At 34.3% G+C, this 24,809-nt stretch overlaps 1 protein-coding gene across 1 annotated transcript; it reads left to right on the forward strand.

Moving 5' to 3' along the window:
* Positions 1-306: 306 nt before the first annotated feature.
* On the forward strand, positions 307-22,209 carry LOC125646941 (protein OS-9-like). Its single transcript, XM_048873602.2, has 16 exons — positions 307-495; positions 836-1,015; positions 2,036-2,099; positions 3,889-3,965; positions 4,060-4,167; positions 7,185-7,386; positions 7,769-7,819; positions 9,473-9,700; positions 9,881-10,130; positions 14,427-14,518; positions 15,701-15,825; positions 17,758-17,863; positions 18,685-18,780; positions 19,766-19,987; positions 20,736-20,851; positions 21,135-22,209. Exons 1-16 carry the CDS (start codon positions 346-348, stop codon positions 21,240-21,242), a joined length of 2,175 nt encoding a protein of 724 aa, XP_048729559.2. The 5' UTR covers positions 307-345; the 3' UTR covers positions 21,243-22,209.
* The last annotated feature ends 2,600 nt before the right edge of the window (positions 22,210-24,809 follow it).

Consider the following 24,809-nt stretch of genomic DNA (forward strand, 5'->3'; position numbering starts at 1 on the left):
AAGGCCTTCTCACAAGAAATGTACATGCTAAATATAAAAGCAGTACCTCTTATAATTTGAAAGATATGGCTTAAATTCGAATTTTCTAAAAGTAGGTCAAAGGGTAAGGTCACAAGATCAAAGACTTCCTACAAGGAATACACATACCAAATATGAAAGGGTCTACTTCTTATGGTGTAAAAGATAAGACCAAGTTTAAAGGTGTTTTTTTTCTTGCCACAGACCTAGATGCCCCCGAGTCTTCGATTCCGTGGGCATAAAAAGGTCATATATATAGGCTAGTTTTACCCCATTCCCCCATAATGCATTTACTGATGAATTGACAGAAGGCAGTGCGCGTGCGTAATGAAAATGGAAGCAAAACATTCGTATGTCACTTTTCTGCTTTTATTTATATTTTGCACTACCGTTGAAAGTTTTCTGGATATGGAAGAGCTAAGGAATATAAATTATGGCATAGATATACTCAATATACCCGTTCTATTATCGGCACAGGTATGTATCTGGAAGCCGTATGGTAGTAAATTTTAGAGTTCGAATTTTCTCAGGTGTATACCTGAGCTGCTTTGCCACTTTTGGGTTGTTAAAAGACATTTCCGGTCGTCTGCCTGTTCATCATCTGTAAATTACGCTGTATGACTGATCCGCAGGCAACACGGGGATGTGACATACTATTCTAATTTCGGATATTTCATATTTTTGGTAACCTAACAGCCTAACGGTAGAATAAGATGTGTTAATTTACTATTCGGGTATATATGAAGTAATTTCTGTTGACACTGCATTTAGAACTTATCTTTAACATCACCTTTGATATCCGTAATGAATTTGCTAGGATGACAATAAACACAGTGATACAATTGATGTGACATCAAAGCATGGCCAGACATATCGCTGTACCATACCCAATCAGGTGGAAGCGGAGAAACAGAAAGAGGAGGAGGAGAAAATAGCCATGGAAACGGGAGTGCCAGAGTTGCTGAAAGCTATGGAGTCAGGACCTTGTCTTTTTAAGGTTTGTTATATATTCTAGATTGTTTGATCTCTCAAAATCTGCCCCCAAAAGGATAATTTAGATAAAATAATCAATTTTGAATTGGACATAAATGATAATTATGAGACATACCATAAAACTTTGAACAGTAACATTTGTTGGGGTTTTTATAGCTTGTTTTAAATGTGCTGATAAATTCAGTTTTCGACAACTCTGCAAAACCTGCACTTTTTGTGAAAGTTATAACTAGGTATTAATGTTAATAGCAGACAAATTGTGCTTTTGTATTTTTTTGATGGAACAAAATATGACAGAAAATTCTTCCATTTTGCTCTCCTAGTTTGTTTGAAACCAGCATTCAATGTGATTCAGAACTTAAAAAACATTTAACATCCTTTATTTGTCCTGATAGTAAGAGAACAGAGTTATATGTATAGATTATCAGAAAAATAAATTGAGCTATAGGCTGGCCGGGAAATAACCATACTACATGTACAACTCAATATTATAAACATTAGATCAAATAAGCAATAAAAACTTAAGTGACCATACACAAAACAATATATATCAGCATGATCATTACTGAATCTTAAAAACCCACTGTGTTGTTACCTGGTAAAATACTTACATTTACGTGACCCTTTGAACATCTGATGTCACTTGTAGTGGACAAATCTCACTGATGTCATGCTCACATTTCCAGTGAGATTGTTGTGCTACCTGGATACATTGGTTTATTAAACCTCTCTACTGTGTGATGATAAACCAGATGGTTGAAATGTCAATTTCTGGACCCTTGAAAATGTAAATTCCCAATCTCTCAATTTTGAAAGTTTTTATGCGATCCCGTGGACTGTTTGTTGAGAGTCGTCTGTATTAATGTTCTCTAAGTTATAAAATCATAGCTAGTACATGTACATGTTATGATATGTTTTATAGTGGCTTGTTTAATTTCATTATATATGTCAGATGTGCAAGATTGGTCTTTTGTTGTAATTAATCTAAACATATAGTGTACCTGGTAATCATGCTTTATTTCAGACAAGAGACTGGTGGAGTTATGAGTTTTGTTATGGAAAACATGTACGGCAATTTCACATGGAAGGTAAAACCAACAACTGTGAATTATTTCATTATCAAAAGTATTAACTGTGCTAAAATGGAAATAAATTGTATATCTCAAGCCATCATAAGTGAAAGCTTTTCTCAATACAAGTCATTTCTATTATAATCTCTTCTATTATTCCAATGATTGACTATTGGTCTGATTAAAACCCCTCCCTTCTTGTTACACTCATCAGGAATGTAAAGAGAAGGGGGGGGGGGTGTAATTAGACTTATTGACTATTATAATTTATTTTTTTATAATTAGACTGATTGACAATTATAATTTATTTTTATACGCCCGTCATTAGACGGGACGTATTATGTTATGGCGCTGTCCGTGCGTCTGTCCAGCTGGCTGGCTGGTCGTCCGTCCTGGGTCATGTTTTCCGGACTTTTTTCCATAACGGATGCATGTACAACAAATTTGGTCACAATATCTCCCTCAAGAATTGTAAGAGTGAGTTTGCATTTCAGCTGGATTGGTCCATTCTTGACCTACTTTAGGGCTACATTTATGAGTAGGTTAAACAGTTTTTCGGACTTTTTTTCGTTACAAATATAGATATTGCCCTGAAATTTACAAATAAGCTTCCTTTCAGAGGAATACGAGTTCAGTTTGCATTTCAGCTGGATTGGTCCGTCCATCGTCCGTGACCTACATCAGGACTAAAAGTATGTCAAATAGTTTTCTGGGATGTTTTTGATTATGGATACAGATATTGCCCTGATATTTAGTCATAGGATTCCTCTTGGAGGAATACAAGTTCAGTTTGCATTTTAGCTGGATTGGTCCATCCTTGACCTACTTTTGAGCTAAAAATAGGTCAAACAGTTTTCTGGGCTTTTTTTCATTACGGATACAGATTTTGCCCTGATATTTAGTCAAAGGCTTCAACTCAGAGGAATACAAGTTCAGTTTGCATTTCAGCAGGATTGGTCCATCCTTGACCTACTTTTGGACTCTAAATATGTCAGACAGTTTTCTGAGCTTTTTTCATTACGGATAAGATATTGCCCTGATATTAAGTCAAAGGCTTCCTCTCGGAGGAAGACAAATGCAGTTAACATTTCAACTGGATTGGCGCACTACGACCTACAGTACTTTAGGGGTGGAAGTAGGTCAAATACTTTTTCAGATTTTTTTTTGGTATGGTCACAGGTATTGCACTGAAATTTAGTCACAACCTCCCTTGCAGAGAAATACATAATCAGTTCACATTTCAAACAATTCAACATAATTGGTGCACCATGACCTACTTTAGGGCTAAAAGTAGATCAAATGGTTTCCTGGACTTTTTATCATCATAAATAGATATTGCAGAAACATTTTGTCACAAGCTCACTCTCAGTGAAAATTTAATACATAATCAGTTCACATGTCAGATGGATTGGTGCATCATGACCCACTATAAGGCTTTTCTATTCAGAATGTGTGTGTTGTATCAATTCAGAGTGCACAATATGCTTCCAGGTTGAATTTCACTGTCTGACGGGCGTATATTGTACCGTTTGCGGTACTCTTGTTTTATAATTAGACTGATTGACTATTATAATGTATTTTTTTTATAATTAGACTGATTGACTATTATAATTCATTTTTTTATAATTAGACTGATTGACTAATAATTTATTTTTTTATAATTAGACTGATTAACTATTATAATTAATTTTTTTATAATTAGACTGATTGACTATTATAATTTATTTTTTTATAATTAGACTGATTGACTATTATAATTTTTTTCTTTTTCTGTTTGTGCTTCACTAGACTGACATGATTTTTTCAGATGGCAGAATCTTAGGAAATGTCATCATGTTAGGATATTATGAGTCGGAGTTTGATTGGAAAAATGAAACAAATATGGTAAGTGACAAGTGTGTACTTGGAATTATAAGTGAATATTACTGGAACAAATCGGTGTATGTTGCTGACTGATATATGTTTGAATATATGACAGGAAATTAAATCAAGAAACAAAAACCGATTGAATCGCTACCACAGTCAACAGTACATCAATGGCTCCAAGTGTGACCTCACAGGAAAAGCCAGGAAAACCGAAGTCAGGGTACGTAATAGAGGCAAAATTTTTACATCTCCAGGGTATGTAATAAAACACTGACAAAATGTTCATACAGTGGAACCCCGTTATTACGTTTTTCATTTTTCCACAATAAAATAACGTAATACCGGGGGCAACGTAATAAGCGTTCAAGTGAAATCCGTTAAAAATATAATTTGGAAATTGCATATCTTCCGTTGATACTCCGTGAAGGGGTGTACATGTGTGAATATATCTTTACTGTTTCTTTGTTTAGAAGACTATGATACTTTGTTTTATTTACATCTTATCTTAAATGTCCGTGATTCTTCATGTTCTTATCCCTTTTCTTTATTTCTAGTGTAGGATACATAAGGATGTTTTCATAAACGTTGCTTTTCTGTATTTGTTTGGACCATCATTTTGTTTAACATAATGCGTTCATGTAAATTTCTCTCAATAACTCGTTCCAGTTCGTATTCAACATTCGTATTAAAAAAACCCACAACAAAACATTGTTTTTATATTTAAAGTTCTTTTATTACACAATACTCAACACAATAAAAAAAATTTCACCCAAAAAACAACAAAACTATAGACACAAAACGCACACGATACCCAACACTTACACACTTCTCACCAACGATAAACACGGAAAATAATTTAAGCGCAATCCACATAAAGAATATAATGATGCACGAAGATTTCATTTATAACACTAAATGATGGCACTAAAATCATGTGCACATCAAGGGGTTTTAGAATGTTCATTGTGGTAATTTATGCTGTGCATGAATCGGCCGATAACACTGGACAGCTTGATCGGTGTATGAATGGACGAGATTTACGAATGCCCAAACTGCATGTCCGAACAACGGACAATTTTTAATTGAACACCTTTAGTCACCTATGTCCAAGCAGTTACCCAAGCTGTTTTAACATTGCTAGGATAAATCTCGTCCTTCATGTTGGGCACCAAAACTGTCCGTAAATAGAGTTTTGATAGCGAAGGTAATCACACTATGCTGAACACGCATGTGGTTGAGAAATTATTATTCCTTTGATTATCAAAATATGAAAAATGATGTAAATTTCATAGAGTGCAATTTCTAAATAAACATTATTTAGTTGTTTATCACTGGCTTCTATACGGGGTATTCACCGGTATTGATATCAGTAGATCTATTGAAGTGTGATCAGTCAAGCGTCTCTAATCCACAAAGAGACCAGGAAGTTTACGTGTTGACTGCCTGGGGCAGTCAAGGTGTGAATGACTTATTATTTTGAGAATCACTATTGAATAATTAGGGGTTTATTACGTTTTTGTCGGAATTTTTACAACCTAATACCGAGTCCCAGCATCTTGGGACAACGTAATAATGAGGTCTATTTTATATAGGTTTGTTAAGAAATGGTTTTGTGCTTTGAAATTCCAACGTAATATGCGGACTAACGTAATAAAGGGGGAACGTTATAACGGGGTTCCACTGTATCCCCAGGGTACGTAATAAAACAACGACAAAATGTTCACATCTCCAGGGTGCGTAATAGAACACAGACAAAATGTTCACATCACCAGGGTACGTAATAGAACACAGACAAAATGTTCACATCTACAGGGTATGTAGTAGAACAAAATGTTCACATCTCCAGGGTACGTAATAGAGGCAAAATGTTTACATCTACAAGGTACGTAGTAGAACACTGACAAAATGTTCACATCTCCAGGGTACGTAATAGAACACTGACAAAAGGTTCACATCTCCAGGTTACGTAATAGAACACTGACAAAATGTTCACATCTACAGGGTACAGTCAACTCTCGATAAACCGCCACCTTTTGTTCTTATGAAATTATGGCATTATAACGAATTTGGCGATGAATTGAATTACCGCCATCTTGAAGAAATAGAGTTACCGTTCTTTTATATGTAAGAGTTATCTTTTGACCTTACTTGCATAAACCACATACACAATGATTTGCAATATCCTGATGGGTACATTTTGGATGATGTTCTGGGTACGTAATGATTTGCTTTTTTTTCATCGAAATTTAACAGGACCCTCTTTTGTGGCGAAACCATAGCTAAATTGAAATGTGTTTCTATGATGTATAAACAACTTGACTACAGTTCATCTCCAGTAATTTTCTTGTTTATTCAATACAGCAATTACTGGGATCCTTCTGTCCAGGTGTACGCCGGAGATCGATAATGACCAATTTACTGCTTCACTGACCACGTGCACCTATGGCGGTTTATCGAGATAATTAACACGGTGAAATATACTTTTGTAATGAAAACACTGTGGCAAATGGCGATAGCGAATTTGGCGTTTTAACGAGAGTTTTAAGTAACAGGAAAAATGTTCCTAGAAAAATGCGGCGTTATAACGAAAATGGCGATGAACTGAGTGGCGATAATTCGAGAGTTACCTGTACATAATAGAACACTGATAAAAAATGTTCACATCTCCAGGGTACGTAATAGAACACTGACAAAATGTTCACATCTCCAGGTTACGTAATAGAACACTGACAAAATGTTCACATCTCCAGGTTACGTAATAGAACACTGACAAAATGTTCACATCTCCAGGGTACGTAATAGAACACTGACAAAATGTTCACATCTCCAGGTTACGTAATAGAACACTGACAAAAGGTTCACATCTCCAGGTTACGTAATAGAACACTGACAAAATGTTCACATCTCCAGGGTACGTAATAGAACACTGACAAAATGTTCACATCTCCAGGGTACGTAATAGAACACTGACAACATGTTCACATCTACAGGGTACATAATAGAACACAAAATGTTCACATCTACAGGGTATGTAGTAAAACAAAATGTTCACATCTCCAGGGTACGTAATAGAACACTTTAGGGTATGTAGTAGCTGCAGGATTGTAGTAGCTGCAGGATTGTAGTTGTCTGGAAAAAATATTGGGACAGATCAGAGAGCTACAGATTCATCTCTTATAAAAACCTTTTGGGATTGAGCCTCTTTAAACTCTACTAGTACTCTGTTTTTGTTTTCAGTTTCTTTGTGAGGAAGGATCAGGTGATTTCATAGCCAGACTAGATGAACCAGAGACATGTTCATATGTAATGACGATTCACACTACCAAGATCTGTCACCATCCGTACCTCAAACTCCCTACCTACCAGAAACCTGTCCCCATCACGTGTAACCCAGCCGTCTCAGAAGAGGTCTATCAGGGCTATCTTAAGGAAGAGGAAGGTACCGCAGTACTGAATGAGATAGTTATTAAGAAGATATCGTTGGTAGTACATCTTTATGTCTCCTGCAAAATATTTCAGACCATAGAGATTTTATGCCTACAGATTATTTGAAAGTTTTGTATGAATGTTGCATTTAGTGTATTTTGAATGTACCCTAGTTTGGATAAGCTGTGAGAAGGGGAGGGGGGTATTAGATTATTTTCCATTAGGACAGGTCTAGTGTTGATGTATGTGTTCTTTTATGATACAACACCTGCTGTGCTCTAGAAATATCCTGCTGTTTTATTTGATTAACAAATCCAACCATAGATATACTTAATACTTAAGATTCATTCAGTTTTGAAATGTGTAGTACATAAAAAGAAATTTTAATCTTGTAGAAAAGAAAATCCTTAAAGAAAAGTTAGCAGAGGAACAGAGAATAGAAAAAGGTAGGTTGTACATGTATTACTATTGCTACACGTACGTATTTCGACTTTTAAGTAGGTTTGATATACTCCTGTGTGTTGGCACATCCATGACTTGGAAAATTATTTTATGTACATGGAAAACTTGATATTCATCTGTATAGTGTGCAAAAAGATGTTCAGAAAATCAAAGTTTGAACAGAGTATTTCAAAAGGAAATTTAAAAAGCAACTTCCAATTTTTTTTGTGATTACTTTTATTTTATGAAAAGAGATCTTACTCATGTGTAGGTCTAATCATCTTCAGAAGAAATTACATAAATTGATTGACAAAAAAATAATTCAAGTTTGCATAAATTCTTTTCCATACTCAGTAGTAAAGGTCATAGATTTGTTGCATGTGTAACAGCCAAGAAATATTGTATACAGTCTAGAAGAATTTCATATCAAGGAAAGTTGATGAATGATATATTTAATTTTCTCTGTGTACAAACAAGCATCTTCACATTCATAGAATATTTATGGTACATGTATGAAATTCAGTATAGATACAGGTGACTCTCAATAACCAGAAGTTCAAGGGACCTTGATAAAACTTTGAGAAATTGAGAGATCGAAATTCAGAAATTGAAGGTCCGACCATATGGTTCAGGTTTTACAGTAACCGGAAATGTTTACCAACAAGATCATATTGTTTCGACATGTTTTCCTTCATATTTGTCAAGTAGAGTAGTTAATTTGATATCAAAATAAAGAACCTTATTTTGCATAAATAAAAAGATTTCAAAGTTTATGTATTTATTTGTTCTTTAATCATGCTAAGATAGGCATACAAAACTAAGTTCCAATAAAGCTTTACTATTGCTAACTAAACAGAACACAATGTTATGTCGCTTTTACACAAAGCAAATATTCTAACGAATGAGTAAAACGATGTTTTAGAGTAACTTTACACAAAGAACTTGAGAATTTAACAGTCTGTAAATCTCTAAATTAAAGTCTAAAACTTACTCTCTCATCGTCACATCAAAACAAACTATAGATTTTATTCACAGTCAGATTATATATAATTTTAATCATCACAAGACCCCAGTGAAAGGACCAATTAGCCAATTATATACTAAAGTGTGTCACCTCCACAAAGAAGCTAGGGTGATGTTTTACCTACATGTATGTAAACACCTAATTACCACAACCACACTATCCTCCAGCCTTCAACAAAATCCAGGCAAGGTCCAAGTGAAAATTATTACACGATTAGGTAATGGTGGGTATAGGCTACCACCACTTCGAGAGATTGAGAGTGAAAAACAATGAAATATGTTTTACGGGACCCAACTTCACTTCGAGAGATCAAGAACTTTGAGAGATTGAACATCTGAGAGATCGATAGTAAATTTGCTTTGTTATATAGAGAAAAAATTGAAAGCATGATTTCACTTCGAGAGACTGAGAACTTTGAGAGATCGATGTTTGAGCCATTGAGAGTCACCTGTACTTTAAACTTTACAAATTTTTAAAAATTCTCCATTGTTGTTTATGGTATTTCTTTTGACTTGAAATGTAACGTAGTGATGAGTATGATGTAGTGATAACTGATGGATTTGTATCCATGGAGATATTTGCAGTATCTTGAAATAGATTTTTAAAATATTCTGCTTTACTATATTTTCTGCAGAATTGAGAGATGCAGAGGTATTGTTTAAATCAGATGAAAAAGTGATTGATTCCAAAGTTCAGAAAGAAATGCCCTTGCCAGATTCTGTTAAAAAATCTTACAACAGTCGCACATTTGAATTCAAAGATGTGTCAGATTTAGATGCTGGTCAGGACATGTCAAAGATAGAAAAACTGATATCAGCAGGGCTGAAAGATGACCTGGTCAAAGTCTCGGATCAGTTGGGAGGTAAGGCACAGTTTTGATTTGGAAATTACACACTGATATGTTGACATTCTTTACACACTGATATGTTGACATTCTTTACACACTGATATGTTGACATTCTTTACACACTGATATGTTGACATTCTTTGACAGACATGTAGAACAACTACACTGTTCTTATGCTTTATCATGTGGATTCAGGAGAGGACGTGAAAATGAAAGTAAAAGTAATTACAAACATGGATGACTTAGAGGACATGTTGAATGAGGCACAGGCAGAGGTGGAAAACTTGATAAAGAAGAAAAAGAAGGAGGACAAAGAATCAGTCGCAGAGGAGAAAGAAATTACCTCAGAGGGTGAGGACGAGGAGGAGGAGGAGGAAACACAGAAGGAGGAGGAAAAACAGAAGGAGGAGGAAAAACAGAAGGCCACCACACTGAAATTTGAAAAGTAAGAGTTAGGTGTTAACTCATCTGAGCTGAGTGAGTTTTTATGAACTTTAATTGACAGTTAACTTGCCATTAACTCTTACATTTGATTGAACACTAATTAGATGTTAACTGTCAATCAGACGTAAATAACTTTTGTGAAAAAATTTTTCCCAGCTTCTTTTTATACACCCGTCTTTAGACGGGACGTATTATACATTTATTGCATGAATGTTCGGGAGATATGAAGATTTATTCACCCAAAAAAATCATCTTCCCCGAGGGCAACATGATTTTTCTTGGGTGAATAAATCTTCATATCTCCCGAACATTCATGCAATAAATTGTTTATTATACCGAAACAAAGCAAGACTACAAAAGTACGTTTGAAATTGGAGTCTGCTCATCTACATGTACATTGTATGTAGCTGGGATCGTCCTAACGGTAACACCGCGCTGTCAACGTATTACGGTAGAAGGTACAAACAATGAAATACAGTGATATAATAACCAGTTTTTGTATTTCCATTCTCCTTGAGTGCTGATTTACTTGCTTGTTTTTGTATCAACCAAAACCAAAACCATCCGATTCAACTGTGTATCAGAGACCCGCATATTTTGTGCCTTGCGAACTATGAAAGTAGAATGACTCGGACTTATTGTGATGTCACAATACACTTCGTCTACCTTGACGTTAAATTTATGGAAAATGCACGAGGCTGCCCAAGGGGTAAATATGATAGGGAGATATGATGTCTGAGAGGGAGATATGAAGTTTTGTCCTCCCTGGCACGTGATCGTCTAGACCAATCAAATTACGCGTTGCATGGCATTCTCATACTTAGGTATAATAATATGGTACAGCGATGTCTGTCTGTCCGTCCGTCCGTTCGGGGTTTTCTCTTTATAAAATCATTTCCTTTTCACATATCATGCTGAAACTTGCTGTGTAGCTTCTTTGTGGGTCACTCTAGATCATACTGCAATTTTGATCCATTTCGACCTTTTTTATAGGAGTTTTGCCCCTTTATTTGGAAATAATTATTATATGGAGGGTACATAATTTGTCTGCCCAACTCCTCTCACAGTTTTCAAATGAGAGCCTTCTTATTTTGTGGAGTGTTTTTATGGGTATTGAAGATGTGCATGTGGGATGGATTTTGATTTTCTACAATTTTTGAGAAAATTACAGGTTGTTGAACTTAGTCTATTTGGAAATTAATATTCTATGGAGGGCACATAATTTGTCTGCCCAACTCCTCCCACAGTTTTCAAGTGAGGACCATCTTATTTTGTGGAGTGTTTGTATGGGTATTGAAGTTGCGCATCTGGGGAAGGATTTTGATTTTCTTCCATTTTTGAAAAAAATTACAGGTTGTTGAACTTGGTCCATTTTGAGGAAATCTCAATTTTTAAGCTAAGACCCTTTGTTCATATGAAAGTTTGTCACAGCCTCATGATGGCTGATACTACCTGAAGCAAAGTTATACAAATTATAGCACAAGAAAAACACCCTATGTAAGCATTTCACGGGCGTATTAGGTACCGTTTGCAGTACTCTTGTTTATCTCTGCATTACTTTCAGTCTGTCTGGAATAAGCTTTCACATTTTCTTCTTAAATTCTCCAAAACCACTTTGAGGGATTTAGGTTTGTTAAAATGATGGGCTGGAGTAGAGTATTAAAAACAATCTTCTTTTCAAGAACCACTAGCCAAGGTCTGAAAAGGCAAACCATGCTTAAAGTCTCCTTATATAATAAAGATTCCAGTTTGTTCATCCCATGTCATGTGGGACTAGGATTAAGCCACAATAGGTATTGAAGTTTTGTCTAATTAGGGATGAGATCAAAAGATCGCTGTCGGATAAAAATCTAGATTCAAATAGTTAGGGGGAGGGGGGTGAAACTTCCGTTAGTTTCTGTCATCCCACATCGATTACACATTTATAGTTGAAAAAGAAAAAAATAGTGACTGCAGGGTTTGACACTAAGGCACGTCCGACCGACTGAGTCTACTAAATGATAGGTCCGGTCGGGTAAAATGTCGATTTACTAGTCCGACTGGTCGTGTTGAAAAAATAAACAAGAAACTTTACTTTAAACCATAAGATATTTTATTCTTAACTAAAAAAGAATAACTGTAGACTTTGCGAGCAATTTTGAACTGCATGATGACACAATTTCTATTTTTAGTTCTATAATAAGTCGCGGTTGGAAGTGATGTTTTACGACATCTACTCGATGTTAATGTTTGCAAAGTTATGTTTTATATGAATTTATTTTCATTTTGTTTAAAAAACCCAGTTTATTTGAATCAAATATAAGAAAGTATTTATCAAATTAATAAATTGCGTCGTAAACAGCCATTTTTCGGTGTTGACATGTGCGGGAATGTCTATATTCAAATACAACTTCTCGTTCTCAAGGAAAGATGTCCCAAGAGAAAAAAAGTTCAAGGTTGGGAAGAAACAAAGCAGGGCTTATGAAATAGAGATTTAAAAAAACGGTTGAGGTCATCTTATTTTATAAGGACTAGAGAATTTCCATGCCGGGTAGAATTTAAAGAAACAGAAAATGTGTTTGAAAATGAAAGCATTAAATTAAATGACGAGACTAAAGCTCTTTTTTTGAGACAATTAAATACGTTTTAGTTCATGCAAAATTTAAATGTTTGTCATTTGAATTAAGTACATTTAAATATGGAAAAACTATCAGTTTCTGGAAAGTTGGTTGGGGCTGGTGGATGTAAGGTCAGGTCTAACAAAAATCATTTGAAGTAGCCCGACTGGTATAGTGCTAAAAAAAAGTAAATGTCAAACCCTGGACTGTTAAAAACACATGATAATATTACATTTTAATGAACATTTAATAGTTTTAATGTACATTTATATTTGTGAATAAACAGTGGAAAAGGTAATATACAGAGTGTTATTTATACTCATTTGTTTTTACTTGTTCATTGATTAGCTTCAACAGTCATCATATTTAGTTTTATAGTTTTAAGGGGGGTGGGGGATCTTGGTGAAAAAGATGTGAATTTAGTTTTTTGCCAGACATTGAACTTTTGATCTCTCCCCTTACTAGATAGGAAAAAAGAAAAAAAATAAGTTACATTGTCAAGTGTTGCTGTGTTTACGGGTTAAATCCATGAATTCAACAAAACATGAATTCATTTACATGTGATTCATATAAACATTTTATTATTTTGTATGTCAAGTAAATTAGAATGTAGAAACAGTTCATATACAGTGATTTTAATATACTTGTATTCTTGTCTTCTTTAAATACTCATGTAAATGTTGATGTTGAAAATTCAATATACTGTAGATGTAGTTTTTTTCTGCATGTTCAAAATTTATGCTAATCTCACTGTCACGGGAAATCAGCGGAAATTTTAGTTCAATTTTTTTTAACAGCATACTAAGTTCAATTTTTTTCCTAAAAAATTATACCATACCAGAGTGTATAGAGTATTGATGATTGATTGGACACTGAGTTTTATTATTATATTAATGACAAGACATAATATACATGTACCTTGAAGCAATCATGATGTATTTATATCTGAAATGGCTGGAAGCAATCATGATGTATTTATGTCTGAAATGGCTGGAACGCTGCTTGAATTCTGTTACAAATTCATAATATTCAATAGTGCTTTTAGGAAATATTACACCTACTTATAAATTCCACTTGTGTTTTCTTTATTTGGCCGTTTAAATAATACGAAACAGTAATCAGTTACTCTAAGTCTGCCATACACTTGTCATTATCTCTTTGGCACCAGACATTAGAAATATACTGTACAATAAAAACAATCTGTTACCTGTAAATAAACATCTGCCAAATTCTGTAACTCCCAAGTCATTTTTAACACACAGAGTATGGAAAACAACTTCCTGTAAACCAACTTTTATTCACATGTGAGAAAATTTCATGAGATTAGCGACAACCTTATTGTCACCAAACAGTCCTTAAATGCCTGTCATCTATAATGAAAAAGGCCCGATTGTGAATATTGCTCGCTGCGAACCAGTTCACCACAGGTGAATTGTGAAATAAAGTAGCAGCAAGTAAAAGTTGGTTTACAATATACAGTATTGCACATCAGTTAAATAGTAAATAAAAACAATACCAGTTAAATTTAAACATGTAAAATCACCATTTTAACTCTTTGGATAATGCTTGTCATTTCATTTGATTCAAGAATGCTGATTTTGGTGTCATGTCTGCATACAAATCTATGGATTTCCCTACTCGCAGACAAAACAGAAGTCATCATGAATGATTGAAATTATACATTGTATGGTTTTTTGCAGGAAATCTATCACAGAAAAAATTGAAGACACCGTTAGTGATATAGACAAGGAACTAGATGACGTGGATGAAAGGGTTCATCAATCATTCAAAGGTTAGCACTCTACCTTTCTCTAGCACTCTACCTTGTCCTTTCTCTAGCATTCTACCTTTCTCTAGCATTTTACCTTTCTTTAGCATTTTACCTTTCTTTAGTATTCTAGCTTTCTCTAGCGTTTTACCTTTCTTTAGTATTCTAGCTTTCTCTAGCATTCTACCTTTCATTAGCATTCTACCTTTCTTTAGCATTCTACCTTTCATTAGCATTCTACCTTTCTTTAGCATTCTACCTTTCATTAGCATTCTACCTTTCATTAGCATTCTAGCTTTCTTCAGCATTCTAGCTTTTCTGCAGTGTGCCAGCTGTTCTTTAGCTGTGTAGCTAAATCATTTTAATATGAATGCTAGTCTGGCATCTGTATATCTGTATAATAGTCCAGAACCCACAGGGTCAAATTTCACCCAAGCATGGCACAAAGCATATTTTGCGGAAAGAACAAAACTGACAGCAATTCCATCCCTTGTAAAAAAAAAAATTCGAGGGGGGGGGGGGGGGGGGGTGTCCAACCAATGACAAGGGAGTAACACTTATTTTTTGGCTACTGAAACTGTATGAAAATAGACGAATATATATATTCATAGCCAAGTCTTGACTCCCAGTCTGCAAATTGATATGCATGTATTCTCATTTAATGTGCAAATCACGTTCATGATCCAGGGTTCAATCACAAGTCAATATAGAAGTTAATGAATTAAGGAGGTGTGCTACACCAGAGAAATTTGATGTAGATGAAAAGTGGAGGATATGTACAAAAATATTTTGAAGTTGAAAATTTTCAAATTTACTTTATTTTGTCAAAAAATGCAGTTTTAGTAGAAGTAAATCTGAAAAAAAATTAAAACTCCTGCTGCACTCGAACCTGCGACCTACAGGTCAGCAGTCGGTATTCTAACCTACTGAGCTACTCGACTAGGTATTTAAATGGAAAAGTCAAATATTGCTAATATCGATTTTTTCATCCATGTTTTAAAAGGAAGTCAGCCATTATGACGATGTAGAGTACTACCTTAAGAAGGAACGTATAGTAGAAATCTTTAAGGATATTCTGAGAACAAGATGGATGCAATTTGTTAAATTAATATATGCAAGCATTCTCTTGAATATTCTCCAAAAAAATTTTTAGGATGAAGGTAACTTAAACAATGTTGTACATGACTTTTGATTTGTACTTTGTAGATATCCAAGATGATGAAATTGACAGTGTCAGAGAGGAATTGACTAAAAACAGGAATAATTTAGCTTCTATCAAAGAATCTCTGCGTAAAACCATGGAAAATAAATTTGATGACATTATAGAAGAGGTTTGTAGAGATCAGATTTGTTTCCAATGTCATGTTTTTTAATTTGTGAAGATAAAACGGTTATAAATAATCTCAATCTGAAGTGATCTATTATGAGGAAATTATTCCATTATGTTAGTATGTACAATTCAAAAAATAAATTTCATTTTTGAAAATACATGAGAGTACAAGAACTGCGATGCTTCACGCCAACATACTTAATTATGTGCTTCATGAAAAGTATGATGGTGTGAAGCATTGAAATTCATACCTTCGTGTATTTCTAAAATATTTTAAAATTTACATTCTACTTTCATTTCTGTAGGAATTACCAGCCATTAAAACAGACATACTATGTTTATCAAGGTTCAGTTGTGCATTCATACATGCCAACTTTTAAAAATCCCCATGGGGGATTTTGCGTGCGACGACCTTTTTTCAAAGCTCAAAATTCACGACATTTTACCATGAAAATAAATATTTGTCTTTTCAAATAAAATACCAATCAAATCATTGTAAATTTATCATATATTAACACAACATCAAGTGTGTTTGACCATTAACTATAATATATTAAAAAAAAAAAAAAACTTTGAAAGATATACATAAATATTTTATTAAAATCATCTATTCAGCAAAAAATCCTCTCTAACAAGTCACATACATATTATCAAATAATACTTTTAAAAAAGTTGCATCCTTTTACACCATACAATAAACATTGGCTGGTCTATATATCAAAATTTAAATTAAAGCACAAAGTCATGCATTTAGGTACGACTACAAAGGCGATCTTGCTTGTCTGTATACAGAGTCCAGTGGAATAATCTGCATTGCAACCAGTAAAGGAGTGATCTGCCCTGCTATGAAGTTTGCGAACAAAACCTTTGCACCTATGACATCTGAAATAATTACCAGGGAAAAAAACACATCAAAATATACGATTTTACTTGTAAATTAAGGCTACTTGCTAAACATGAAATTCAGTACAGACTTGTGCGAATTACGCATCACAAAGTCTGTTTATTGAATGCTACACTATATAATACATCGCTATAGATGGATAGATTTGGATAGCCTATATTATTATAGTTGGAAAAAATATATATTTGACGTACCTTATTGCAAATTTTGGATGCTGTCAGTGAGAGGCAAAAATCGGGAATATCCGATTGTTTGGTGGTTGTCATTCACGTTTGTGTAAAGGATATGTCAATTTGAAATCCGTCTTCCCGATTAATTACTATCAAAACATGCTTCGCACTGTCCAATAAGCACCCCGACACAGGCAGACCAGGTAAATTACACAACCCCGATACCATTACGACACAGGTAAACAGCAATGGTTGACTATTGTCCCGATTTCTGATTGGCCAGTTCAGAAATGACGCGGGATTTCAAATTCCGGTTGGATATGGGGGGTTGTTGTCGTAAAATAGGAGATATTTTTAGAAAATCAGGATTTCGGGGTATTTTTGCAATCCCGATCGGGATATCGGGATTTGCCTTTTCAGTTGCTTCAAATCGGGAGAATCCTGCACAAATTGGGAAAGTTGGCATGTATGTGCATTGTTCACAACTGCAGTGCATTTAAGAGAAAATGTCTATCATTACAATATGTAAACATATCAAAGGCAAAACAATGGAAATGTGTATATATACAGTAAAAACTTGTTTGTGTTTAAAGTATAAATAGCTGATATTTGAAAGGTTGAATGCCTACAGTTACAAAAAATTTAAAACTGATTCATGAAGATAAGATTTATATAAGTTTTACCTTGTAGCAGGAATTTTATAAGCGTAGATTTCATATACACTTTCAAGTCCCTGATCAACGAAAAAGTTGTGATGCTTAAAAATCCCATGTATGGTACATTTGCATATAGAGAAATGTAAGAACATTATTTTGATTCACATTTCACCTTTAATAGTAATAGTAATTTTTTTTTTCAGGCAGAGAAAGAAACAGGTATAGAAGTAGAGGACAGAAAGGGAGCCCACAAAGAGCTGAGTAAAACCTTAAACAAACTGGTGGATAGACTAGATAAAACAGAGCAAGGTGAGGCTCACATGAACCCCTAACAAACCGGTGGATAGACTAGATAAAACAGAGCAAGGTGAGGCTCACATGAACCCCTAACAAACCTGTGGATAGACTAGATAAAACAGAGCAAGGTGAGGCTCACATGAACCCCTAACAAACTGGTGGATAGACTAGATAAAACAGCAAGGTGAGGCTCACATGAACCCCTAACAAACCGGTGGATAGACTAGATAAAACAGCAAGGTGAGGCTCACATGAACCCCTAACAAACCGGTGGTTAGACTAGATAAAACAGAGCAAGGTGAGTCTCATGTGAACCCCTAACAAACCGGTAGAAAGACTATACAAAACAGAAAAAGGTGAGGCTCACATAAACCCCTAACAAACTGGTAGAAAGACAAGACAAACAGAGAAAAGTGAGTCTCATGTGAACCCCTAACAAACCGGTAGAAAGACTAGATAAAACAGAATAAGGTGAGGCTCACTTGAACCCCTAACAAACTGGTGGATAGACTAGATAAAACAGAGAAAGGCGAGGCTCACATGAACCCCTAACAAACCGATGGAAAGACTAGACAAAACGGAGAAAGGTGAGGCCACACCAATTCACCTTGAAGGTGATGTTCAGGATATTTGATCTGTGATACAGTTAGCGGATGGGAGGTGATGTCCTCATGATCATACAAAACTGTGTAAATACTGAAGTTTCTCTCCTGTCAAATGTGAATTGTGAAGAGTTTTATAAGATCTCATGAACAAATCTGTGATGAATGTAGGAAAATGTGAAATAAATTCTTTCTAAAATTAAGTTTTGAAGTGTTTTGCTTTGTTTTCAGATATTCTGAATGTTGATGAAGAGTTGGAAAAGTTATCTAAAAGAAATGACAATCTGCAAAAGAAACTGGATGAGGAATTAGATGACATGGCAAAGGGTTAGCAAACCATTTAGCACAGTCTTGTGATATGCTAGAAAATTGATTTGAAATGGTGAACATTGAATCGAAATATTTTTAGGGTCATAGGATACCCAAGATTTTGGACACGGCAAAGGAAGTAGTATTTTGCTGTGTTTACATGATATTTTCTATCATTTGAACAAACAATGATGTACATGTAAAAATTAATCATTAAAACATTAATTACGCCAATCAAAACATTTTTGAAGGATTTCTATTCAGTAATATTTTTCTATTGAATTTTCAAGAAAGAATTGTGCATAATGCAAAATCAAGGTGGTTTCATTTGAAACTTTTGTGGTTAATATTGGATTTCTATTTATTTGATCAAACAACAATATAAATTGGTCATAAAAATAGAAAGACAGTTTTCAAGGATTTCGATTTCGGTAATTTTTTGTTTAATTATTGAATTTTCAAGAAAGAATTGTGAATAATGCAAAAATAAAGGTGGTTTCATAGGAAAATTGTGGTAAATATGGGATTTTCTATTATTTGATCAAACAACAGTGTAAATTGGTCATTAATATGTGAAATGTACCAATGAAAAGGCATTTTAAAGGATTTGGGTAATGTTTTTCTATTGAAATTTCAAGCAAAGATTTGTGAATAATGCAAAAATAAAGGTGGTGTCATAGGAAAATGATGTGGTAAATATGGGATTTTCTATTATTTGATCAAACAACGATGTCATTAATGCATGAAATGCACCAATAAAAAGACATTTTTAAAGGATTTCAATTTGGGTAATGTCTTTCTATTAAATTTTCAAGTAAAGAACTGTGAATAATGTAAAAATTAAGATGGTTTCATAGGGAAAAAAATTGTGGTAAATATGGGGTTTTTAGCAATATTAAAACATTTACAAGTACTTTTATAGAATTCTGTTACAATTTTTTTTTTGGTATCCTATGTGATATCCTTAAAAGATGAAAATCTTGATGAATCATCACTATTGTAGGTCCATCTAAAACAGAAAAATCATCATCGAAGAATCAGCCTGCAACGTCTTCATCGTCATCTTCATCATCATCATCGTCATCAAAAGATCGCATCAAAATAAGAGTGACCAAACTAAACAAGGGAGAGTTTCAAAAGAATTCCCTGAAGAGCACCACCCAAACTCAGAAACTGGAGGAGGACGTACAAGCCCAGCTGCAGAAGGCGGGGCTGGATCTGGGAAGTATGTAAATAAGGGGCATGTGGTCATTCTTATTTTTGTATGATACATGTATTTTTTCTTCTTCAACCATGATTGAATTTTAGCTTTAAAAATAAAGCTCTCGTGAAGAATTTTAATTGGTAGTGTTGAAGAAATTGAATTTTCAGAATTATGCCTTGCTGATGACATCAACAAGGCATAGAAAGGATATAAAGCCTTGGAGAAATAAAATGGACAGTTATAGACTTCACTTTATAAACAGTAGAATAATGATTTTCCCCCCATATTATTCTTGGTTACTTAATGACTTTTTATAGCCAGAATGAATTATTATACTGTGGTTCTGACCCATAAAAAATGTTAATTCTGAAGAATTGGCAAAATGTGTATGTAACTATTCAAAAATGAATGTCTGTACAGGAAGCAAAATTCATGTTCTTTGAAGGACTGAAGGATTCTAAATTGATGTCTTGCATGCTAGTCAATGATAATGTTAATAGGTTGTTTCTCATTAGTTTGACTGTATAGTATTGATGATGATATATACTGCTATTAAGCATCAGTGTTCCATATCAACAAAACTGAGCAATGGTCATATAAAATGAAGAAAACTCCTTCAATCCACAAAAAAGGGATTTAGGAATACTAAAAACTTCACAGCATTATACATTTGTAATTAGCAGTCATTGAGTACAAGTAGTTTATTTCATACAGACATAAAATGTGCAATATATGTAGAAAAATCAGTGTGTGTTTCTTTTTATGTCAGATGGAAAAATTCAGGTGAAGATTATAACAACAGGATATGTTGATGATAAAGATGATGTTCATCTCCTGTCATCAGAGGATACCAGTGCATTCAAAAATATGATCGTCTCCATTTTGGTAAATACCCAAAGTTTTATTCTTACATACATGGTGCAGTGTACATGTATTTTGCTTGCTTGTCATGGAATGATAATGAGTGAAAGCGTGGTCATTATTACTCCCCAGGAAGTAGAAATAAATCTTCAAAAATGGATGTTTCTGTTATAATAGTAAATCTCGTAAAAATATTTCAAGAATAATCAATGTTCATGAAAGTCTTTAGAAAAGGAGACAAATGCAAAACCTTTTTTTCAACTCCAAAAATTAATTTTTTTGATAGAATAAATGGTATGTTTTTTAGGGAGGGGATGATGAGGCTGCTCAGGAGGAAGCCAAGCATTCAGAGCTGGAGATGAACTACAACAAGGTGTGGGGGAAGGACCAAAAGAAATCTCACGACATTCCATAGAGCACCTGCTCACCGCCTAGGTCCACAACCTCCCAATGCTCAGTGTCTTTCATGGATATATTTTTGGTGTTGTTTTTATTTATATTTTGATTGAAGTCATATAATAGGTTGAAAGGTTGGCAGTTGTTTATTTTGAAGTCATTTGATAGGTTGAAAGGTTGATAGTTTTTTTTTAAGTGAAATCATTTGATAGATTGAAAAGTTGATAGTTTTTTTAATTGAAATCATTTGATAGGTTGATAGTTTTTTTTAAGTGAAATCACTTGATTAGTTGATAGATGTTTAATGGAAGTCATTTATTCAGTTGAAAGTTGTTTTCTTGTATCACCAAAAATCAAGCTTGTTGATTAAAACTTAAAATGAGAGAGAGAGAGAGAGAGAGAGAGAGAGAGAGAGAGAGAGAGAGAGATGCTTTAGTAATGGACTTAGGAGTGATTGTGGTATTTTTGCATGTCTATATTATATACTGTATATATGTAGCACCTCTAAACAATTTGTAAATGTAAAAAATAAAAAAGAAAGTTTTTTTTAAGTATGTGCTATGCCCTGTTAGATACTGCCTTCTTTTCAAGATCTTATTCAATTTTTGCTTGTATTGTACAGATGTATGTAAAAAATATATTGTATGTGAAAGGTATATTGTATGTGAAAGGTATGTTTGTGAAAGATATATTGCATGTGAAAGATATATGTGAAAGGTATATTGTATGTGTGAAAGATATATGTGAAAGGTATATTGTATGTGTGAAAGATATATGTGAAAGGTATATTGTATGTGTGAAAGATATATGTGAAAGGTATACTGTATGTTAAAGGTATACTGTATGTGAAAGGTATAATGTATGTTAAAGGTATATTGTATGTGAAAGGTATATTGGTGCACATGGAACATCATATTGGTGGATGTTTGTACAATTTATTTGACTGAAATCTGGAGTTAGTCGTAATAAAATCATAAACTCCATTTTGTGATGTGTTGAAAATCTTTTGTTTAATATTAGATTCATTGATATGACAATTAACATGTGTATATGAATATTCGTATGAGAAACATTTCAAAATGTTAAAGGGCTTAAGGTCATGTGCAACGTTTCTGATATTTATTTTTCATCTCCTTGATATGAAGACTTCTTGTTTGATTTCTGAAAGGTATAAAGTTGTAAAACTATTACAGTACCATCCTTCATATATTGGCTTGGTTAGCTCAGTGGTCAACTCATCCAACTAGTAATGCGAAAGTCTTGTGTTTGATCTCCAATTGATCCAAAGACTTTTCTTTGCTTATTTTCCTACGATAGCCTAATAATGCCCATGTATTTACAACCTTCCTACGATAGCCTAGTAATGTCCATGTATTTACAACCTTCCTACGATAGCCTAGTAATGTCCATGTATTTACAACCTTCTTTCTTTGCTTATTTTCCTACGATAGCCTAGTAATGCCCATGTATTTACAACCTTCTTTAATACAGAGTGGACTTATTTCTATGTTTACTTGCTGTAACCAGGAACTATCAAAACATACTATAAAGGGCTATTCCAGTAAATATCGGCTGCCGTCCCCCCCCCCCCCCCCCCCAATACGTTGTTTGCTGGAATAGCCCTAACTCTAAAACAACCTGGTAATGTACCGCAAGTTATTTTGTAGAAACAAGATAGAATGCAAGTGAATTGTACCGGAAATGTCATGAAAACGTTATATATTATTGAGAAACGTTGCATACGACTACAATACAACATATTGTAAAGAAATTGTATGAAATTAAAATTGTCCAATTTTGAATATGTGAAAGGGTACCTCGCACCAATCAATCTAATCTTGAAATATTCACTGCATTGCAGTGCACCACCATGGCCACATTTATTGACAGCACAAAAGCAAAATCTTTTTTCAAGGTTTGATAGAATTGTCCATAAACAAGACACGGTTACCAGCAGCAGAAAGTGTAATCAAATACCTAAGACACGGTAATACCAGCTGTAGAATTTCTCATCAAATACTTAAGACACGGTAGTGCCATCTGTAGAATTTCTCACGAAATACCTAAGACAGGGTAATGCCAGTTATAGAATTTATCATCAAATACCTAAGACACGGTTACCAGCAGTGGAAAGTCTAATCACATACCTAAGACACGGTAATGCCATCTGTAGAATTTTTCACCAAATACCCAAGACACGGTTACCAGCTGTAGAATTTCTCGTCCAATATTTAAGACACAGAAAGTCGCAGTACAATGTTTCATTAACTGCACCCGACAAATAGCATGAATATCAAAAACCATCATGGGCTTATTGAAATATAAACAAATATTAAACTTTGTTTAGACGTTCCTTTTTCTTTTTCTTTTATTTTTTGATTAATTTTTGACAACGTCGATTTTCAGTCATGTTATTTATTTTAACATGCAAAGTAAGATAATTGACTGATTGTCCCCTCCTCCTTTATAGTAAAATTAAATGGTACACTTGAACTGATGAACCGAACCCAAGTACTGAAGGACGAACGCTCGTTTCAGACTTACAATCTCAAGGCTTTGTAAAACATGAGAAAATACCACTACTTCCGGCTCTCCATTGAAGACCCAAAATATGTTTTTCTTGAAGAGAGCGTTGATTTCTTAAAGAGCAAAGATGCCTATTCTTAAGCATATGCCATCACTAACTCTCACGCAAGACCGAGACTATTGATGTGCACCAACTCGGCTGTCTAGAGGTCGACAGATGTACGCAACCCTCAGCAGTATGTCTGTCCTCAACATCAAGATAAGGTGTGCCCAGCTCCAAATGAGGAAAACGAGTTAACGCAATCCAGATATTTTATCACATGCATTACGATTTTAAAGAGGTATGCTACACCAGAGAAATTTTATATGGATGAAAAGTGGAGGATATGTACAACAATATTTTGAAATTCAAAACTTTCAAATTTTCTTATGTTAGTCAAAAATTGCAGTTTTAGTAGAAGGCAATCTGAAATCTTTTTTAAACCCCTGCTGGACGCGAACCCGCGATCTACAGTTAAGCAGATGATGCGCATCATCCGCTGATCTGTAGATCTAGAGTTCGAGTCCAGCAGGGGTTTAAATGTTTTCAGATTGCCTTCTACTAAAACTGCAATTTTTGACTAAATAAAGTAACCTACTGAGCTACTCAGCTGGGCAATACAATTTAAATTGAATAGACAAATATTGTTGATATTTATATTTTCAGCCATGTTGTAAACGAAAGTCGGCCATTATGACGATGTAGAGTACGTCCTTAAAGGACACATCTCGTGTTTTCAAAGTATACAGAATTATATGCATTTTGTCTTCCTTATGCTTATAGAAATTAATTGTAATAGTTCGTTCGCTGAAGTATTGCGATAATTAGCCACAATACGGACTTAAATCTAAGCCCCGATTTCAAAAAGCCTAGTTAATTAGATAGGTAGTCACGTGGTACAGTGACGTCATATGCGACCTTCGTCGATCAACTTGTTGTAAAAGTAGTGTTAGATATTTTTAAAAACTCGGGTTTTAGGGGCCTAATTTATTTACCATGGACAACATTTATTTCGATGTT

Source organism: Ostrea edulis, chromosome 6 (genome assembly GCF_947568905.1).
Source record: "Ostrea edulis chromosome 6, xbOstEdul1.1, whole genome shotgun sequence".
Classification (NCBI taxonomy): Eukaryota; Metazoa; Mollusca; class Bivalvia; order Ostreida; family Ostreidae; genus Ostrea; species Ostrea edulis.